Source organism: Colias eurytheme, chromosome 10 (assembly GCF_061535395.1).
Source record: "Colias eurytheme isolate Ceu_HAF_F1 chromosome 10, ilColEury1 Martin Lab GWU primary, whole genome shotgun sequence".
NCBI lineage: Eukaryota > Metazoa > Arthropoda > Insecta > Lepidoptera > Pieridae > Colias > Colias eurytheme.
In genome coordinates, this window is record NC_142989.1 from 8513208 (window position 1) to 8536625 (window position 23418).

The following is a 23418-nucleotide window of genomic DNA, read 5'->3' on the forward strand; positions in this document are numbered from 1 at the left end:
AATCCAATAATCATTTTCTATATTGCTGTAGGTATTGTATCAGCCTGTCGTGTCCCAATGCTGAGCAAAGGCCTCTCCAAGTCGCCTCCATGAATCGCGGTCTTGTCCTAATGAAAACCAGTCATTTTTAAATTGGTGAAGTTCATCTCGCCATCTCTTCTACGGCCTGCCGCGACGTCTTCTATCTGTTCCTGGGCTCCACAAAGAGGTTATCTTGGCCCACAGTTCGTATGTATTTTTTAAATTATGGTTTTAATCACGTTTTAATGAATATTGACAGAAATCTTTACCTAAATTTAAAAAATAAATTCGCTGGTGTAATACTAGGGAATAGCTTAAATGCTAATAAAAATAATAATAGCTTAATTTCATCATCAGCCAGTAATTATTTATCTAAGTATTTCGAAATAGTCATTAATGATAATAATAATCAGTAGATAGGAAAGTGAACCGTGATCAAACCACGGCCTCAAACAGTCAATATAATAGCATTGAACCAACGATATTATTTAAGCTGCGGAGTTCTGTCCCTGACAGCTCTGAAAATGATCCCGGTAATTTGCGAAAATAATTGAGAAATATTCATGTTAAATTATGAAAAGATTGTAGATCGCGAATACAAAAAGGGTGTATGAGGGTGCTTTTTGATTGACGAAAAACCAAAATTTAAAAAATAAGAGTTTTTTTTAAATTTGTATGTGGTAACGCATTTTGTAATTTTTCATTGTTATTCGTGTATTCAGCTAATATTTAATTCCGTTAAATCATAAACGTATTTAGGTTATAAGAGAAATCCTGTATAATGTTAATTTACTCTCTATCTAATGGGTATAAAGAAATACTGAAAAAATAGAACTTGTGAATACTTTCCTAAGCGAAGATAAATCATGCTAGTAAAAGTTTCAATTTCTTCAGACACGCCACCTTCGTATAATTTTCAGGTGTGGGTGGAAACTAGGTTATACAAGAGAAAACGTATTTTATTTTTAGCCTTGTTAAGGAAATAAAGAAAAAATGAATATGGAATACCTATAACATATGGTTAGTAGGTTGGTACCATACGATTACCATTTTCTCATCATTCGAATCGCAAAGGACTGAAACATGCATCCTTAGTTCCCTATCTACAGTAAAAAAAGTCCTCCCATTTCTTCATTAGATCATCATCTTCATTTGTAAGTATATACTTAAATTACTTATATTGAAAAACCAGTAAGATACTGAGTGGTCTAGTACAATCATGTTACATACAATATTGCATCAGTTTTCAGTTCAATTCACGATGCAATGCGAAACACGCTCACCTATTAATTTCCACCAATAAGAGATTTACTCAAGCGTGTATTTAAAGCGTTTTATTTCTCGCCTTTATTTTTTTATTACGTGTATAAATAAGGATGTTACAAATTGAATGTTTCCTGTGTCTTTTCAATCGGTAAATTGTTTTCCTTTACCGAGATGGTAATGGGATTTAAATTGAACGTAAGAAACATTCCTTTGAACTATTTCATTATTTATTGCTATCAACTATTTGGTTTAAAAAAGTGAAAATATACTTTGGATACATTCGATAATACTTAATCTAATCTATTACCCGAAATGGTGATGATAAACAGACTGATTGAGATATAAAATATTAATCAGTGTAACACTACATGGAAGAGTCGTTTGCTAGATAAGAAACATTTAACAGTATTTAAGTATCATATCCCTATCTGAGTGAGGATACAAAGTCTATTAAAATGTCGTACGGTAAGTTTCTTCATTTTTTATTTCTTAAAATTCATACGATGAATTTAACTACATAACTATTTAACATTACAAATGTTTTGGCTTACAACTGACTTCAAAACAATCGGTGTTACAACAAAAATTACTAACTATTCTGAAAATGTGTGCGTCTGCTCATCTGCTTCGAATTGAAATATTATTATAAATGCAATATGTTCCGCGAGATTGTATCCAGTTATATTTGTCTCATGCTCTGGATATTTGAGTTTTGTTAGATGTGACTTTCATGAAACGTAGTCATATAGAAAATTCAAGAACATCATACAAGATAGTCTCTGAAGTTTGAATGTGATAGTGGTAGACGAAATTTTTCGAATTTATAATGTATACAATATTGTTTCTATGAAGAAAACTCAATTTCAATTTCATCTAATAAATCATTATGATTAATACATTAAAAATGTACAAACAAAACCCAAAATAAGATAATATCACAGTAAACTTTATGTAAAACACTTTTATGTAAATTGAACGAGATCTCTTTGGAGACGTTGTTCCAGAAAGTTCTATGCTAAGTTACTGAATGAGTCCGTAAAACATTAATGTCTCTACCTCGGTATAATCCTTGCCAAAATATGAATTTTGTAGCGCGATTAAAACCAAACAGCGATTTTAAAGTGTTGAGTTTTATTCCACAGGGCATTCAATTTAAAGCCGAAACAACAATAAAGTTTCTAAATACTGAAATCCAATAACGTGTAGGGAAAATTTTCTCATCGTCGGCTCATGTTCGTCGGCTCATTTTTCATATTCGTATGAATATTAGATGGTATCAATTCTATTTGCAACATTAAAAATTCTGGCGATAGTTGATAATCGTAAATAGTATAGATAAGTTAATGACATACTTTCACAGATAATTAATTCTGTGTGGCATTTCTATGTATCTATAATTTACACCAATAGCTGTGTTTTACCTGAAAATAAAACACATATTAAATACTTACCTATATTTGAAGCTTACTTCATTGAGAAGGCACCTAGCTTTTTCCGCCTATTTTTCCCTCTCTTTCCGTTGTATATATGCTATCTCTCTCGCACACCTCTCCACCAGGTGGCGGGGCGCACGATAATGTCGGGCGCTGGATGTTTTTCATTGAGTCGAAATCCACAACAGGTGGACGTTAAGTGTAAGCTTCAAATATAGGTAAGTATTTAATATGTGTTTTATTTTCAGGTAAAACACAGCTATTAAACACTTGACCGTAATTTGAAGCTTACTTCATTGAGACCTGTTTGTTACCCACCTGGTGTACAATATATGGACGCCAATGTGAATTTGAATACATAAGTAATTACTTATTTCTTTATTTGAAAGAGTAAGGTGTGCAGATAGTATACCTACCAATAAATCACACAAATTTTTATATTATATAAGTAATATATTAACAATCCCAGATGAAAAGTTAATCAAATAAGAACCAAAAAGTTAATCATAATGATTAAAAGTATTAGAACTTATGAGATTGGTTCAAGCGTACCTTAGTTAACCTTTTGGGCTTGAAAAGTTAAAGTTACTACAATTTTCACTATCTTTAGCGTAAATCTGCGAAAGCGCCAGTAACGACTTTCAATTACGCATTTAGATGTTACTTACAAAATGAAGCAACAGCTGATCCCGACGAGGCAAAAATACCTCAAACTCAAACCTTTATTTATTCAATTAGAACTCTGTAGAAGCACAATTGAATCATCTTAACATAGAATTACCACCTGTCTCAACTCACACAGTTTTAACCCAACCTGCTACAAGCGGACAAGAAGAGAACTTGGTCCTTACTTTTGGGGTCAGAAATAAATTTAGAAGGTCACCCCTTGAATAAGGCAATAAAATATCAAAACAGGTAAACGGTTTTAATTATAATACAGATTTTTAACATCCAACCAAACCGTGCGGTATCTATTAATGTTTAGAGCCAACGCCACCAATCATAATCTAAACATGGCTAGTACTTTCAGTACAATGCATGAATTATTTATTTAAAACTGATAGGTCATAAACTCTGTACTGGAATCAAATATACTGAACTTAAGAGACTAAAATGATAAGGAGCTTATCTGTGTCCCAAAACTGCAATTACTACAGCCAAGTACGTTACTTTTAATCAATTCGGTTTTAAGATATAATTATGATTTACATCAGAACTTATATACCGAAAGCCTCGGGACTACATAACGTGACTTATCTTCTTTATATATAAAAATGAATCGCAAAATGTGTTGGTAAGCGCATAACTCGAGAACGGCTGAACCGATTTCGATAATTCTTTGAAGTACGAGGATGGTTTTTATGTAGAGAAAACGTAAGTACCACGAGCGAAGCCGGGGCGGACCGCTAGTTTATAATAATAGTGTTTGTGCACAACACTAGGCAGTCAACAGCTATATGAACGTCAGATAGGAAAAGAGCCAAATTTATCCAGTCAGTAACAAAGGATTTTAACTATAGTTACTTTATTCTAATTCAACCAACTACTACTAGCTACTCCGTAGGTCTTTTGGATAGACGGAGGCAAATAGGATTTTTATTCCAACTATATCATTTGATATTTTGAAAATGTACTCCACATTTTCATACCGTCAGAGTCATTTTGCAGATTATAGTGGTGCAGCACTGAACACTGTCTATTAGGTGGCTGATGCTGCTGACCGGGCCTTCAGTTCCGCTTTCCAGAATACCTTCACCCTTCTAGGTGTTACTACTACTGAAATAGCGGTACTCTATCGCGTCGTTCAGGTCTCTAACTGACTAGGATTTCTCATATTATCGTAACAACCCTCGCTCGTTCTAACGAGGATAAATTATCGCCAAGGAATTCTGCTGCAGGATAATGGCAAGAGAGATTATAAGCTTAACTATGCATTATTATGTTAAGGAATATGGTGGGTTTTGAATACTATCGTCGTCTGAAAGTATCTCCTTTCGATTAACTGCATTAAGGATGCAGATCTGATCCCATCTTTGTTCCGTAGGAATGCTACGACAGTCTAAACGTTACACTGAACAAAGAAAATTGCCCTGAATATAGTCGGTTGTTCCAACATCCGTAATATGGCTAGCCTAAGGTTAGTTATCCCTTGATTGTAACTGCTACCAATGGAGGCATTGCTCTTGTGTTGTCCACAGTTGTGCGAGTGCAAAAATGAAGAACTGAGCTCGTGGGGAGCTATGTCGAATTAATCTGTGTTAAGATTATGACAGTATAGGACAGTTAGCTGTGGATGCGAAGACAGGACATTACTTTATTCATCCGTAAACACGCGAGGCAGCCACGGACAGCGATATAGCAAGAACTAAACTAGCAAAGTTTAGTTCGCTTACCAGACTTTGTCATGTTTTAAATGCAGTATATCCTCTGAATAGCATTGCATTTATGACTATTAATAAACTTTATTCACCCGTAAACACGAGAAGCAGGCACGGATAGCGATATAGCAAGAACTAAACCAGCAAAGTTTAGTTCGCTTACCAGACTTATATTTTAAAAGCCGTGTAGCCTGTACATTTCATTTATTGCCCCCCCCCCTCAAAGCAAAGAAATGAGAAGTCATTTGGCAGAGCTTTCTCGTTAAGGGTAGGGGTTCCAAGTAATATCTAATAATAAGAGGCTTTTGTTTGGAAAGATTGACTTTCCGTTATTTATCCTCTATCCTATGTAACTCAACAGTCAGTATTATCAGCATTCGTTGAGTACTTAAACGTTTTACGTTAATAGTTGTATATAACTTTATTATACAATATAATAATCCTGGTGGGATGACAAAAAACTTGTCTAACAAACGATTATCCTAATCCCTCAGCGATTTATTGTTTGAGCCCCGAAGAAAAATCTCATGGGTGCAATAATGAGGTCAACTGGGTTGAAAAACGAGTCAAATAAATTGCCTACAAGACCGGGCAACTAAAATAGGCCTATGAGAGGTCAACTATACGTAATCAATCGTCATTTGTTACATTCAATCGCTTTGCGATTAAAAAATCTCTTCCGATGTTTGTATATGAAAATTGGTCGGCTAGTGCCATTTAATTACGATACCAAACATACCGTTGACACAAGGCTTGGTGACAATCCTCGAAACCACCGCCACAAATCATCTGCGAGATGATATTTGATCCGACTCGCCTTCCTTTGTTGTGATTAGGCTTTGCATTGGTAAATACAATTTGTTCAATTCCAATTTCCATAATTGGTAAACCAATGGTGGTTTCCTGATTCCTGAAGCGTAAACTTTTAGGATACGAAGTATCAATTTCATGCGCCCATTATTTGACGTATCTAACCTTTATTGTATTTATTAGGTCATTTACTATACTGCCCACTGTGAAGTAGATTTCAAAACCTTTTTCTACCTATCTTAGAAGAGTGAAGATCCGATACGGTCATATCCAAAACTTCTTTCGTGGGTCCTCGTTGACAAAAGCAAATATCTATGATCATTTTAATGATCAATCCTTTGTACATTTGCACCAATCGCCATTAAAGCCCCGCGAGGGCTGATATATATTTGCACCATTTCCCCGTGGGGACGGTTGTTATCAAAGCCCCGCGAAGGCTGATATATATTTGCACCATGTCTCCGTGAGGTACTGTTGTAATCAAAGCCCCGCGAGGGCTGATATATATTTGCACCATTTCTCCATGAGGGACGGTTGTAATCAAAGCCCCGCGAGGGCTGATATATATTCGCACCATCTTTTCCGTGAGGGACGATTGTAATCAAAGCCCCGCGAGGGCCGATATATATTTGCACCATTTCCCTGCGAGCGACAGCTGCGCGAGGGATGTTTGTAACTAGAAATAAGTAGGGCCTGCCAAAAAATGCTTAAGAGACACCCTGCGAGGGTGAATTTGACCTGGCTAACCCCTGCGAGGAGTAGTGGCCACATTTATGTATTCTGCTTCGAGCAAGAATACACCTTAGTGCTAATATAAAAATAGCAGTAAATAATCATTTAAATAATATAGCAATTAACAAGGTCCTTTAACTTATTTTCCAATGTTAGCGACATTTAATAAATTCATAATTCAAATCAATTCACTAAATTTTAAAATGAACTTCGATTCATATTTATTTTTGTTCATGCAATCGATGTAACATTTAGTTGCTTTATATCCGTTAACATTCCTTACGAACGCAACCATACCGTCGTAGGACGTTATATTTAATTGCACAAAATAATCTCCACTCACCCGCAATTTTTTACTTTTTGTCAAGGTGTACAAGTTTATAATATTATTCTAAAACGTTAGAAGTGAATTGTAAATCCTTTGAAATAAGTGTATCTAAATCTAATTTATATTAAGATATCTCGATAATTATTATACGATAACCCTTTCAGCACAAGTTCAGTAAACCAAAGAATTTAATTGTAAAATTTTGGTACTTACTCGTTTTAACAAAAAAAATTGCATCATTTGAACATAGGAAACGTAATTTTCAATCAAATTAGCCGTGTGTAATATGTCTATTTTCACATAAAAACGGATCAGAATAATACTCATAAAAGGACACGTATAGACTACGGATAGTTTTGAATGTGTGGAACATTCATGGTACGTATCTACTATACATGAGCGAATTCCATCATTATTCAGTTGAGCGGTAACTCCCGTACGATTTATAAAATAATATCACAACATGTTCTGACATGTCGTGACTTCTTGGAGCTGACTCATCTCGTTCGATAATTTTTAGTTATAAACTATGATAGGAATTCCGAACCGTTCCTAGCGATAACGACAATTTAATAAAGTCGTAGCAATGGATTGTATGCCTGTAAAGCTTTGAGTTGGCTCATATCCATACTAAGTATTAATTGTAATTTTTCCACGAAAAATTCACTTGTACCCTTGTAATAAAAACACATTATTAAAAATGAAATAAAATATTAAAAATATCTATATACAAGAGAGGGTATTTGATATATCTAGTAATATCAAATAATCACAAAAGTAATATTAACGATTCGAGTAAAGCCGAACGGTAACACCGTTAAAATAGCTTTACTCACAGTATTAAAAATTCAAATATTAATTAGTACATATTGCATAATGAAATATTTCAAAAGAAAAGTTACTATTTCAAGTAAAATGTAACGGTTGTATCGTTAATTTTAAATATCTTTATTCATGCTATTAAGTATTTAAGCATATTGAAAAATAAACTATTGCTGAAGGATTCATTAAAAACCTCAGCATTTTAAATAAAGTCCAACGATTATACCGTTGACTTTAAAGATTTTTACTCATTTTTAAGTAAAATATTATTAGAATAGATGTAAAAATAACTCACTGTACCGATCCGACGGGATACACTTTTTAACACTTTTAGCACTTGCTTTAAGCAATACTTAATACTTAATAGCACCAAGGTTGTAGTCTTGTAGACAACCTTCTCGCGGCGGAAGCTAGACGCCAATGAAAAACATCCAGCGCCCGACATTATCGTGCGCCCCGCCACCTGGTGGAGAGGTGTGCGAGAGAGATAGCATATATACAACGGAAAGAGAGGGAAAAATAGGCGGAAAAAGCTAGGTGCCTTCTCAATGAAGTAAGCTTCAAATTACGGTCAAGTGTTTAATTTTAATTAACTTCAAAAAGGGGGATTTTCAATGTGACAGTACTTTCTTACAGATTACAACAGACCATACATCGGCTACCCACCACCGCCGATGCCAGATATTGATTTCGAGCCAGTTCCCATAATGCCGCCAATGCATCCTGAAGGAATCATGCCAGACCCTGTTGAAATTGTTGACGGTAGGTGCCTATAATATACTACAAAATTCTAATCTTATTGCCAAAGGAATCACAGATTTACAACAGATTAGGTAACCCTATACTTGTAAACAAGGTTAATACTTCGTTCTTTTCAGAGTATATACATGATGTTTCGAGTGTGAAATTGGCTATTACGACATAGTATAAAACGGTCACTGTCACTGTTTTTCCTGCCTTAAATTTTATTTAATTTAATTTTAAAACTACCCAACGGATTCTGATGCTGTTTATTACAAAGATAGAGCGATTCTCGAGAAAGGTTTTAGTTTTCATCATTTATTAGGTTTTATACAAAGCGAGCGAAGCCGCGGGCGGAAAGCTAGTTAGGTATAATTAAATACTAGTTGAAAAAGTATCTCTAGTACGATACACATGACACTATGGGCGTGTGAAATGGTTCGAAGTATCATTTATTTAGTCATGTTCCCGGAAAAATAGTGATAAGTATGACGTGATATCAATTATTATTCGTTATGTAATAACTTTATCTAAAAGAACTAATCGAGACCAAAAATGAGACATCATATGTTTCCCATTTTATTGCTACAATATTCTCGTTAACTGGCTTAATTAACATGATGTCATACAGTGATAACGTTGCAATATGTTATGTGACATATTCATGTTATCGAATTTTATTTTTTATCCGGGAACAGAAAAGCTTTCTACATTTACAATACCACAAAAACTAATTTCGCAACGAGTAGTTGTTCATCAATTTGAAAGAAATGTTAATCAATATTCAAAACGTAAAGGTTGAAAAAATTAAACTTAAATTATTTTACCAACATTAGTATTAAAATAAAATTACCATCTCAATATTAACAAATATTGTTTATTGAATAAAATCAATCAACTCATGTATAATATCTAACTACGTAAACTTTCAGCTCCTCCAATAGATTGGGTGCCAGCAACTCGGTCAACAGCATATTCCTTGATGGGTCGTGCCTTCGTGGCCGGTAAGGAAGGTTGGGATAACAGTCCTCTATGGGCCATCCGTGTTCATCACGATGCTGGTCTCATACCAGGAAAACTGGCTGTGACACACGGCGCTGCGTTTATACCACTCGCTGGAAAGGAAGTGGCTGTTCAAGAGTTTGAGGTAATTTTGTCAGGGTTATCTACTATTTGTCGCGGAAGAATTCTAACCAATACCCGCGGCCCCATCATTAAAGCGGCTCGACGGGACACAGTGGGGTTTTAGTCGGTAAGAATTCGACATAACCCACGGCTCCTTCCCCGGGGGCCGTGGGTATCTTTGGAAGATTTCCCCACTATAAAAAAAATGGGTTATCTACTATTTGGATTAACATCGATAAAAATATCAACTTAATAAATTGAACGTATACTTATAGACGAAATCAAAGATAGAGAAGGCCTAAGCTGTATTGTCTTAAAAATTTTATCTCATAGATGCAATTTTTTGCAAATTAATGAAGTTTCTATGAACTTTTGAAACGATGTTTGTTTTCTATAGTATCTACCTATGATGCAAATTACACCTTGCAGATTATTTTTAATGAACTTTAGTTTTTAATGAAAACTTTGTTTAATTTACAGATTCTTTGCACAGATCCAAGTTTAGTACAATGGGTGCCTACTAGCAGAGATGAGATCCCAGGAAACGCCATTCCCGCAGGCAATACTCACGTAGGAGAGCCCCTTTATTTAGGCAGGGTTAAACATAGAGGATCCATGACACCTGGCAAGGTTTGTGTTATTTATCTTACTTTAAAAACCTTTGTCCTTTATTTTGCTTTTTAGATTTAGATGTAAGACATATAAGACATGATGAATTTCCATCAGAAACTAATTACTCAAAATATTATATTCCAAGGAAAACTGCATCCAAAACTTTTATATAAATTGGTTTCGGAACTCACAGACATATACGAACACGAACGTGTACAAAAATTTTAAACACTATAAATAATTACCATTACTCATTGTGTTATGATAAGATATTTTGTATCTAACATGATAAATCGCGGGCTAAATCGACGAATTCTTTAGTTGCTTTCAGTGTATACAAGATTGACGTCATTACTTGTTATAACAAGACATATTATATTGAATGTAATCAAAATTTGCTATATCAATTGATATAATTTACTCGTGTTCGTAATAAAGGTATATGTTTTATTAGACACAAACTTTCTATTGGTTTTGGTTACACGGGTTGTTAATTATGTTCACAACAGCACAAGTATGACTTTGAAGGATACATAAACAAATATTTTTTCTGTATAATTTATTCATTTCAAAGATACTTTTCTCAGTAAGACTGCTGCCTTCTTGTGAGCCTCAGCATGAGGTCTTTTTGTAAACAACCGTTTTAAGTAGAATTACTTAATATACATAAAGATAGGTAGTATTAAATATATTGATAGTAAAATATAGTATAAATAAAGAACATTTTATTAACTAATTTTTTAATATATATTATATTATTTAATATTTAAAATTTATTAATTTGTTAATAAAATTTTCTTTTTAGAGATTTCAACATTTTTGTGAGTTTCCTTAAACCGCCTACTTTGTGATTTAATTTTCGTATGTAAAAATATAAGTAAATGCTGTTAAGATTTGCCATTTTTCCAACGAAAAATAGAGCCATTTATTTAATGGTTTGAGAAGAATTCTATAGAAAATTGCTCCTCGATAATAATGTTCCTTGCTGCTAAGGGAATGTAGTATCTACTGAAAATTTTATTAATTCTGAATCAATCTATTTCATTTCAGGTACACCCTAGCCACAAATGTTGTTACATCTCATTCGGAGGGTCAGAGGTCGCGTACAAGCGTTACGAAATTCTTTGTGAAGTTTAAAAAACTTTGTTTACATTTATTTTTAATACATTATCATTTACTTTGAATAACTTTCTTTGTTTTTAAAAATATAACATTTTTAATATCATATATAACTTTAAATTAAACGAGGAGATATTTCCTTAGCTGGATATAGAAAGCGTAATCAGTAGCAAATTCATAATTCATATAACTAATGTGTTCTCTAAACCCTATATTATATTTCATCAAGTATTTTGAGAACATATCGTAGAATAGAAGCTATATCTAGGTATTCAAAGAGAGCTAATTATTACACAGTTTCCGTATGAAGTCCCCAATATGCTTGGTTCTGATTGCATATTAAATATCTATCACCCTCGAGACAGAAACCGAAGTATTAGTTTCCATTGGAATTTGAGATCGCGATGCCGATGTTCCTGCGAATTCCTTTGGCAGTTCCATTTTACGGTCAAGACGGTTTGAGAATCTTAATCGTTTACAAATCCTTTAAAATATGAATCATACAGCTTTTAAAATTTAATGTATAGCTTAGCTTTTAATTAATAGTGTAGCTTCTCATCCTGGCTCTGTCTGGGGAGACAAAGAGAAAAATCGTTCAGCTGTTTTTGAGTTACAAGTGGAGTAACACGACTTTCTTTTAAAATGAGTAGGTATATATATGTAGAATTTATTATATTACAAATCTTTATACACGTGTCTTTGTAATTTTAACTGCAACTTGAAAAAGGCTTCTTTTTTAAAGTACTGAACCTTTCTTTCTAGTCTTGACAGGCAGAAGTTTTTCAATCTCTCTTACCTTGCCTTTCCGTATTTTACTTAGAAACTTGAACTTCACATTAACAGAGCGTTTTCTCTTATGAATTACAAAAATAATACATAATTGAGAACAGTAAAATTTTTGAATACACAAAATAATTCTTTATCTAGATACCTTAAATAAACAAAATGGTAGAGAAATTACATATTATGGCTTTAATATTATATTAATTAGGTTAATTACATAGTAATGTAGACTGTACTAGAGAATGGCAATAGTCGGAACCTTCGAGGGACATTGGACTAAAGAATTGTGAGCACGACATTTTGTTAATCACATATAATAGAAAAAAATATGAAATAATCTTTTGTTACAATCGTAGGTATTAAAGGACATTATTAATAATTATTGATAGAAGGGTTTTGGCAAGGTTTTGGGTATAAACACGCTCGTACTTTTATTTTTTAGAACAAACAAATAAAACATTATATTATGCATAAAATCATTGAAAATCATTTCTACAGATGTTTAAAAGACTTTTCTACACAAATTGCAAGAATTCATTGCAGAATCAACATTCCAAACAGATGATAGATTGTTAAGAACAGATCGACTATTCATAAAGTTGTTAAAGTCTGCATAAAGCATAATATTAGAATAAAGCGAGCGTTACTTTTAAAATTGGTTTTTCAAAGGCTTCAATTAACTTTAACATTAATTAGAAAGTGTAGGGTGCATTTAAGAATATATTAAGTACCTTCTGTTTCGTAGTCTTGAGCTAATTAGACTGTCAAGCGAGTGTCTCGTAGGTGGAATAATATCTTTGCTACGAGTATTCTCATTAATTATGAAAACATTATTATTCATACAAAGCAGTTGTAGCTTAGTGACTAACCTCGGGTTTGTATAAAAAAGTCGGAAGTTCTGAGACTAGTAGAGCCTGTAAAAGTTTTGTGTAATTTCTTTCTTTTCATCAGCACAATATTATCTACACCAATCGACCGAGGAATCAAATAAGCATATTATGTCTTATTACACAGATAAGAATCAAAAAGGTCAATGATGTTTTTTTTTTAATTATCTGCCAACTCAACTAGGTTGCAGACTCATGGCTGGAAAAAAATTAATCGCTTATTTATTTATTTATATTCCACAAAAAGACAAACAGGTTCATTAAAATTCCAACTGAATTTGTGCAAAGATGGCGGTTTTAACAGCTAAAGGCAATCTCTATCGAGTATCCTGTACATAAAGGTGATTAATTTTCGGAAAAATTATGAACTATTGTACACGATAAGATAACAAACAATGGAATGTGTGAATTGTATACTGTTTTATTCTAAGAATATTTGTGATACCGTGTTTCAATATCATACACCAACTTATAATTATTGATAGAAGTTATTGAGTATTCTGTACGCGTCGTTATGACTTGTGATAATAAATCAAAATATCAACAATTGTAAGTATCCTCCAAACTAAACCTCTTCAGTGTTTATCCTTCAATATAACTCTCAAGCGTTAAGAAATAAACATAGTGCGCGTTTCATTTGTAGTTCTATAAATATATGAAACTAATAAAAACACCATTTCATCTCGTATGATATGGAATCTATCAAACAATCCAACAATTACATGAAGCTATGAATGATTTTTCACAGAAATGTGTATTTTCGATACAGTTTAATGGGAGAAGGTCGAAAAATTCAGTTAAATTTATACCGTACAAGCTGTTACCCGGCTCACTCGGCTGTTTTCTAAAATATCCTTTGGGGCTATTTGATTTATTGGTTCAAGGAACATACCTTTAGCAAATAGATACTATCTACAGTATTTTATTATCTGTGCTACTATAAAAGTTCAATAATTGCAAGGACATTTTGTTCATATAATTTGATGGAATATTTGTTACTGTTTTGAATAGATAATTAATCTTTATTATTATTTAGTTCGATGAGTCAATAATAATGCGATAACAGAATCATGGTCCGTTAAAATATTTATGGTTTTTAAGAAAAATAACTTACTTATTTGATAAAACAGTTTGATAAAAAATAGTAATCCGATTATGGAATAGCCGATGATCAAACTTGTATTGCACCTGATTTTAATTTTAATTTTTAAATTATTATGTTACTTTCGAGTAGGTAGAATCCTTAGGTAGAACCCCGGTTACCCAACCTTGGTTGGTAGAGACCTATGGTAGAGACTTTTGAGACTTGACAGTAAAAAGTCGATTTTAGTTTCGTTCAAAGTTCGTTCATAATATGATATTTATTTTAATTGGCTAATTACTATTCAGTATTAAAACCTTATTATACTTCAAAGCCTAATAAATAAATATAAGTAAATATCTCGGTATTTTTATTACTATTTTGAAGTGTACCTATCTTAGAAATTTTGTATAAACTATTCACTGTGAATAAAACTTCTTACCAGATTGCACTGAATTTTGAATAAAATATACGTGAATATAAAATGTATCTCTAGTTCGTATCCAAGAGTAATTTGAAATATATTTGATTTATTTTTCATATCATATCATTTCTATATAAATCCAATGTCGAGATAAAATATATATTCTACACTATTAAGGTAATAGAGTGCTAGAGGAAGTGCAAAACCTACGTGAAAATGTTATCGATTCAGTGAACAAAGAGCTTTGGAAATTCTTTGTTGAAGGTCTTTAGAAACAATTTAAATACTCATTGTTTCCAAGTGCGGTTTCGAATCTTTTGTCACAGGTTTAAATAATGATGGCTTTAATCGTTAGATATTTGCTTTTTGGTTACGCTAATTGCTTTTTTATTGCACCAAAGATTCGAATTTTGACCCTGAAATTGTATGAATATTATAACATTTCGCTCTTTAGGTAACCGTGTACCATTTTCTTTTACAACATACGAAACTATTGCAAAGTTTTTAAAGAGAATCTTCTATGATAAAATGTAAATAAACTGCAAACATTCTGCTACAAAGAACCGTGTTTTGAATATTTTGGAGCACGTTTTAAACTTTCAGTCTTACTCATTTCACGAGTATACTTCATGAAAGCTTGTTCAATTTACTTCGATGAAAGTTACATTAAAGACGCAAAAGTTTTGATTCCTTTAGATGTTTCCTGAGATTTGGATTATATTTTCAATTTTAGATAGGTGAGTGAGATACCGTATTGGAATGTCAGGGAGAGCCGTCAGAGTGATTGATAAAGATCCGTAAATGTTGTCATGTGACGAACCAATTTCTGATTTCTGAGACCCTGCGATGGATTGACTGATCTGCCACATTTACAACTGATTAAACTCAATGTATGGGATCAAAGCATGTTAATAATGTGAATACACGATAATGCTATTATAGTTGGGATAGGTTATGCATTAAGGTAATGTCCTATTAACATGGGTGAATTAAGTGGTCTTAATTTAATGCGAGGAAATTTGTGATCACAGGTTCATGAGGTCATGGATGATTGATGAGTGAAATGATATAAGAGTTTATATCGGCGTTACCTTAATGAGAATCGAATTTGTGTAGGAGGAAACACCTACTAATATTTTATGCTTCAATTACTATATTTACTAATACACCAAGTATGAGGGAATTTAGCAAGTAGTTGTAGTATTCTTGTGCGTAGGATAGATAAATTCAATTATAACAAAATGTGGGACCACACTTCAGAAAGTTTTCGATAGGATGATTGATGAGTAAAATACCTTGGTACATTAGCGAGACTAGATACTTAAGTGGTCTAAATTCTATTATAAGGAAATGTGAGACAATAGCCTTTTAGTATGTTTGTTGACGACGGCCATAATGAGTGTGGGGTACGACCCAGTCTACGGTGATGGAGTTTTTGTAAGGTATGTGCCTAATATCTAAAGGGCAGGAAATGTTTATTGCTTATACTTAAGGTCCCGGCCATTCACTGGCCCGTAATAGACTACGAGATTGCCTATTTCGAGCATACTAAACTTATTTTGAAGCGAAATATTCTTTGAGGTAATGTTTAATGGTCATTTATTTGCACTATTTTGGCCTGAGTTCAAATTTAATTAGAAACAAAAATTTTAATAATAATTAGGGATAGGTATATATGTTCTGCATTGAAACAATGTTATAGCGTTTATTATCCATTTATTTTAATTATCACATACATAGATTTTAAGCATGAATAATATTCACACCTAATAAATTACTTAGTTCGTTTGCTCAGACAAAGATGTTTAATATTTACAATACTTAGTTTAGACTTAGGTTAAATATGTACACACCATAATACGTTTACTTACTTAAATATGCAGACAATATTCTTATTTAGGTATATTTTAAAACGTTTTATACATAATATCTATAAACTTTATATGCAACAGTATTTTCGCAAAATACTATAACAATTCTTACACAAATGAAGAAATAATAAATATTTTCGTGGTTTAACACTTGAAAAGCTCGTAAGCACAATTTAAATTAAATAATCTTTCATTCGAGGAATGTGTTTGTATTTACGATATAAATTTACAATGGCTAGTAATATAATTATATTATTATGTAATAATGTCTATAAAAGAATTTTATTCTCATTCTATCCCCATGGAAACCATTTCACTGGTCCTAAATGTTCAAGGATGATTTAGGTACGGTCTATATTAAAATAATTTTTAAATTATCAGTTGGCAGCGAAGTCCACATTCTACAGAGTGGAAATGGAATGACGTTTATTAAATTCAAAGGAAATACTAATAATTCTTGAAATATATTTTTATGCTACCATTAAAAATATTGCACTGAATAATTAATAATACCTATATAACTCTACATACTGTATTATGACGTACCATAAACGTCTTCTATACATAATAATTACACATTCATAAAATTCACATAATTTATGACGTAACTATTGTACTTATAATAATTTTACAAAATATGAGTATTTCAATTGAACTATTTACACACAAAACATAGATTAAATGACTAGAAAGTTACATTTATAAATTAATAATTATGTAGGTACTTTACATTTTTCCAAAAGCTTGATAGAAATGCATTACCCATAGAGTTCTTGCGGGGTGGGCGCAGGGCGCGGGGGGTTTGCTCGTCAAATCCACGTTCTTTCCTCGTTCGCACGTGTGAGCTCAGTCGCGCCGCGGTCGCCGCGCCGGGCGGACGTGCCGCGCCGCTGTCAGATGCTGCTCATCATCGTGTTGTTGTACGTGCTGTGCAACGATATGCGCATCGTACCTGCACAAAATATTTATTCAATTTTTATCAATATTGCTGTCCGATGATTTGTTTATGGTTGGATTGTGAATTTAGTTTTTTTTTTTTATTTTTGCAGTTTAATGGATGCTCTTAACATTCACTTGCTCGCATTAAGGCACAAAATAATGTCCAGAAAGCGCTAAACAAGAAAAAAGCAAATGATAAGCAAAGGAATGCGGCCAATGACCAACGCCAGCGGTACAGCTGCAGCGGTCCTAACTACGGTATCAAGCCGATCCACAGTGCAATGGTCGTTCTGTTTATAATACATCTATAAAGTTAATTACCAACTAGGATTGGCCACCGTTCAACTCCTTGTCTATTTTATTTGCATGCAGCAAATGAGGAGTGCCGGGTGGTTTTTTTGTACTCTTTGTAGTTTTGAATGTCGTCTTGAACAAACCTACGAAGAAGAATTGTACTTATTCGTTCAGAGGTACAAAGGAAGCGTAAATGTAGTTGCGGAAAGAAATAAAACAGTTAATAAGCGACTTTTACAAATGCAATAAACTATGAAGTTTTAAATTCAAAAACTTAAAAAGATTACGTTAGGCAAGAATAAAATATATATATATATATATAGTTAGTTTTAACATACTTGTTCCATTCTTTCGACTTGGGGAGACTGATCGCATTGACATATCAAGTCGGTCGGGACCAAATGCTCTGTGTCTATTAAAACCACCGTTACCAATCGCTCCACAACACCAGAAGAACTGCTTAAAGCCACGCCGGAATCTGTAAAGGAGAACATTATTACCCTATTTGAAACCTGATTGCTAGTTATGAAATATTCTAAAGCCAACTGTAAAGTTTTTAAGTCGCGAAAAGCTCGGTGTCTGTTGGAAATTGCAGTAAAAAAAAACTCATCTATTATTATTTTTATTTTACATATGTACATAGTAATATAATAGCGTATTGTTATCAATTACTATATTGTTTGTGTGTAACATATTATATTTCCATTACTTAGATTGCTTTTTACCCGCAAAATAGCAAGAAGTCTCCAGAGTACTTACTCCAAGCATACATTAGTGTCTAAACGTAGCGACTAAAAGCAAGTGTGATTATTATAGACTGTCCTCAAGACATGAGAACTTCATATAACTACACTTTCAAAGTATTTAAGCGGTTGTTGTGTGAGCACAAATGTTTCTAAATGATGGAATGTTCAAATTATTCTTAGAAAACGTACGGTATGAAGCCTATATGTGTTACTTTTTTCTAACAATATAGATAGAACTTTCATCATTATTTCTTTTCAAAATTTAGGTATGCTCCACTAAAATGCTCAACATCTGTATAACATTTTTAAACATTAAAAAAAATTAGCCCAACAAGTACATGTACAAGAATGCAACCAAACTTACTTGGAATTCATCCAACAGTAGATGATGGGGTTATACATAGAGTTGCTCATCGCAAGCCAGTAAATGCCGAGGTATATCTCTTGTATGTACTTGTAGTTGACTACATCTGGGTAGTATGACGTCACTATAAAGTATACGTGGAATGGCAACCAACAAACAGCAAATATAACCACAACGACTATCATCATTTTCACTACCTGAAAGATATTCAGAAAACTTTTAAACGACTTCATTTTCTCTAAGAGTCTTTGTTGAGATTAAAAATGTTTTATTCTTGTTTCAATAAATGAATGACTTAAATATACAGCATTGTAATAATAGCTAATAAGAAATTAATAAAGAAGATTCTGTGAGCTTAGCGCATATTATATTCGTATTGAGTAATATTTGCTAAGAGATTCCGCAGGGACTCGTCAAGATCCTTTGTGTAATTATGCGGGGCCAAAAATTATTGAGGTCGGTGAATTTGCTTTCAAGTCGAATTAAGATGGTAAAGAATTAAAACCGTCCAATTTTGTCGTCCGTTTTGTATTGTGGGCAATGACTGATCCCACAAAGGGATTTGCTCAAGTTTAAGTCGAAGATAGTAAAATTATCACAATTCTGTTTAAACTGAAGTAATGAAAGTATAGGACGGAAATATTTCAGTAAGAAGCACATTATCAAGAAGAAAATTTCGTACATATCTTAATCATCCATACTAATATAAATGCGAAAATAACTCTGTTTGTCTGTCTGTTACTCAATCACGCCTTAACTACTGAACCAATTTGCATGAAATTCGGTAAAGAGATATTTTGCTACCCGAGAAAGGACACAGGATAGGTTTTATCCCGGAAATCCTACGGGAACGGGTTTTTCTTTGAAAACGCGGGCGAAGCCGCGGGCGGAAAGCTAGTATTTTATAAATTTAATATGTATTAGGAAAAAGTAAATACAATAAAAGCGGAAAAGACCTCGACATCATGCTTTCAGAGTTTCAGGGGCGATCGAAAAATAAGGAGCATTATCCAAATATATCCTGTCCTTCATAAATTCTCTATGACAGGAAAAAAGTACATTAGGAAGAGGAAGTATTCCTTTGTGAATTACCCTTCGTTTGCTTTTAACGTTATCCAACTGTCGCTGCGTGCATTCTCCGATGGACTTTGATCCCCATAGTTCGATTCCAACCTTCGCGTATGTGTAACTCATCGACATTATCGGTAGGAAATACGTCAATAGCATAAATATCACATTGTACCTGAAAAACGTAAAAGCTCACATTAAAATCAGTTCCAGGAAAAACTGACGAGCTTGACAATATTTTCAAGGTTTGATAGTAATAAACGTAAACATAATTATAATATAGTAATAACCTATCTAATAATAGTTTCTCGGAAAGACGTTTAATAAAATTCTGTTATGAGTAAGCATTGATATATGAAATAGATTTATCTCGAAGGGAATAAAAATGTATAAAAAGAGCCTTTATATGATATTTTTGTAACAAAGATTCCACGGTTTTATTGGGTTTTTAGAATAGAGTTTCATAGATTATCGATAAAATATTGTGAGATAGCCAATGATATTATATGTAGAAACAAGAGGAGATAGCATTTTATTTGAATTTATACAATTGATGATTTAATAGGAAATATTCATCTTTCTTCTAGAATACAATACGTCTATTGATAATAATTGTAAAATCAATATTAGTGAGCGTTCATTGTTATACAGGGTGTCCCACTATTGGTATACTAAGCGCGAGGCGACTTGTAGTTTTGCGTAAAAAATCACGTAAAAATACTTAAAAAAAATTTCAACAACAAATTTACGCCAAAAATTTTTTGCTCAATTTTTCCTGTAAATCCATGTTTTCTTCTCTAGTTTCGCGCAGCCGGCATATACCGCTTCTCTAATATGAGCATTTTGTCTATGAAAATATAATCTTAAACAATAGCTCACGTGCTGGTGTCAAAGTTGGGCGGGTTTCTTGTTATGGGTGCACACAAAGAGTTTTAAGAATTCATCTATTTGAAAAAAAAATGCATCTAGAATTTTATAAGTATTTTTTACGTACTCAGCGTATGCTAAACTATAACCTCCTTTGAGCTTAGTATACCCACAGTGGGACACCCTGTATACGTTTTTTTCTGAAAAAGCTTGTAAGTAATTTTATTTTTTTAGTAGGTTTATACTTACATATATTCTAATTGAGATCTCGTTGTAATTCCATCCGGCCAGTCGGGAAAACATATTCGTCTATAAATATAACAAATTTATTTCAAAGAATCATATTCGTGTTCTTGTTAGATACTAGGTATATGAACGCGGCTTCAACCTTTCAAGCATCGTTTTGAAGAAATTCACTTTATGAAAATGTGAAAATAAGCTATCATTTAATTTTATTTCACAGGACGCACTCTATTTTTAACTATAAAAGCATTCCCTTTCTGATTTGTAACTCTCTAGTCATATAAATTGTTGCAAAAATATATTTTTATTTAAATAACAGCTTTTAAAATAAATTCATATTATAGATTCAGAATATAATGAGAAATATGCGATATAAAAAGAGTTTGAAAACAGAAAAATCGATTTTTAAAATCATATTTAATGTGTTTATATACATGTTTACATTTTGTGCTAAGTTTCTTACTTCAAGTAAACTCTTTATTTTAACTCATTTTTATAGAAACTAGATAATTAAGTCTTATTAATGCATATTATTGGTATACAAGAGAAATGTAGAGCAAAGATAAATCACTTACAAAGTTTCTATCAAATTTATTATATTAAAAATGAAAACAAATTTTCACTAATATTTCTAACGCCTTGTTGTTTCAAGCGCGTAAAATATCAATGCTGCACATGCTATCAACGAATCATTGATTGCATCCACCTAAAACAACTTTACAAATTTAAAAATAACACCAACGTTTTCATATTACTTACACAAAAACACAAAATTAAACGGGGTTTTATTATGAATGAAAATGTTTCCTTTAAAATATAAATAGGGATATATAATTACCTTAAGCTTCCGTCGGGTAATAGATCAGTTTCGGTTGTAAAATACAGAAAGTTCGGGCTACTAATTATACAGCTGCCAGCCCAAATGGCAGCTGCTATGCCGAGCGTTGCGCGTTTTCCCAACCGCGGTTGTAGAGGACTCATTATTGCTACATATCTGAAACAAATTATATGTCTTGCAAATACCGTCTATACCTATTCTATAGAATGCAGAGACTTTGGCGTGGGCAGACATCACATCTGTTTCATTGATCAAACCTCTATATGGCCTTTTGTGCTCTGTTGTAACTAAAATGTCATGAGTTTATCCATGCAATAATGCAGACGTGTGGGTGTAACAAATATGTATTTTTCTTAGTGTTAAGAGCAACATTGAAAAATAAACAGCAGACAATAAATATTTTCAAACAAATGCTGTAATTTAATAAAACATTCATTGTAAACAAACCCAAATAATAAATAAACCAAAACAAATGTTGGAACGAAGTTATTAGTGGAATAGTTTAATCAAGCACGTGCAAAGCAATATAACGCTTTTAATATTCTCGTAGGAGGTGTCTGGGAAGGGCGATGTAACGACAAATATATACGACCAATATAGTACGTACATTCAAAATAATATAAAGGAATAGGAATATTAAAACATTAAGCTTTAGTATTCATAGAACACTAATGTTACAAACGATGCAATCCGGAGGGACGAAAATCGAGTCATAAATCGCTCGCGGTCTATGGCCCCGCAAATTATTGCATGAATCGCATTTTGTATTAATACGCTCACATTCTATATCTCTGGTTGAATTAAGATACTTAATTGAAATATTATAAACAAATTCAATTTTAATTCCCAGTGAAGCTGGAAACGAATTTAGTATGTTATGGGCAATTGTACTTGTACTTAGATATCTAATAGACAAAACAAATTTAAATATATTTTTTGGTACAATACCTATTGTTTTATTACTATTCACAAGAAAATCACATAGGTAAACAAATATATTTTGTATGTTTTATTTGGTTTCTGAGTATTAAGATTGTTTATACCGAACATCGAGCATACAGAAATAATAATTGTCTTTGTTCACAGATACCCCTGTTTCTCAGAAAATTTCTAAATTATGATTCTAGAAATAACACCTTTGTGTAACTATGGTGTAAATATATGAAATTCAAAAGGGTTGAATGAACTGATAATATGAGCATTTCTATATTTGCAAAGAACCGTCATATATTTGAAAAAGATTTAATAATGTGAGGAAAATCTAGAAATGTATTTTTTTTTTATTCTAGAGATAGCAACATGGCGCACGTGTTATAATTTGATGGGAAGTGAACAGCGTCGTGCACATGCATCAAGAGCATATTATTATATTTTTTTGCTTTCGTACTTTTATTTTTAGGAAGGTATAAGCTCATTTCTAGTAAATTCTTAAATCTTAACGTTTTTGTGTGAAGGAATATTGCTCCTCCTGGCGGTGTTACCAAACATTATATCGGACAACCACATGTCAAAGGTGGTAAATGGTGGTAAAGATGGTATTTCAATTTATGAAGCTATCGTTGTTGAATTCAGTGACTGATAATACTTCAAACTATTCTTCAGGGCTCTTTCTACTATAATACATAT

General features: G+C 32.7%; 2 protein-coding genes across 4 annotated transcripts in view; one reads left to right on the plus strand and one right to left on the minus strand.

Annotated features, from left to right (window-relative positions):
- Window positions 1-1292: 1292 nt before the first annotated feature.
- On the plus strand, window positions 1293-11471 carry LOC149905334 (pfs47 receptor-like). The gene is made up of 5 exons (XM_090106266.1): window positions 1293-1752; window positions 8427-8552; window positions 9464-9678; window positions 10137-10286; window positions 11319-11471. Exons 1-5 carry the CDS (start codon window positions 1743-1745, stop codon window positions 11403-11405), a joined length of 588 nt encoding a protein of 195 aa, XP_089962392.1. The 5' UTR covers window positions 1293-1742; the 3' UTR covers window positions 11406-11471.
- A 5465-nt stretch (window positions 11472-16936) lies between these two features.
- Window positions 16937-23418, minus strand: part of LOC149905335 (tachykinin-like peptides receptor 99D) — a 53352-nt gene continuing 46870 nt past the window's right edge. For 2 of the 3 annotated variants that reach the window (XM_090106552.1, XM_090106553.1), the window contains exons 5-11: window positions 21793-21948; window positions 20961-21020; window positions 19869-20019; window positions 18777-18973; window positions 18005-18144; window positions 17694-17809; window positions 16937-17385 (exon numbers count right to left, since the gene is read on the minus strand). In XM_090106552.1, the coding sequence (XP_089962678.1) occupies window positions 17697-17809; window positions 18005-18144; window positions 18777-18973; window positions 19869-20019; window positions 20961-21020; window positions 21793-21948 (817 nt within the window). In that variant the 3' untranslated portion in view covers window positions 16937-17385; window positions 17694-17696. The remainder of the gene's footprint in view (window positions 17386-17693; window positions 17810-18004; window positions 18145-18776; window positions 18974-19868; window positions 20020-20960; window positions 21021-21792; window positions 21949-23418) is intronic. The other variant, XM_090106554.1, reaches the window with a different exon arrangement.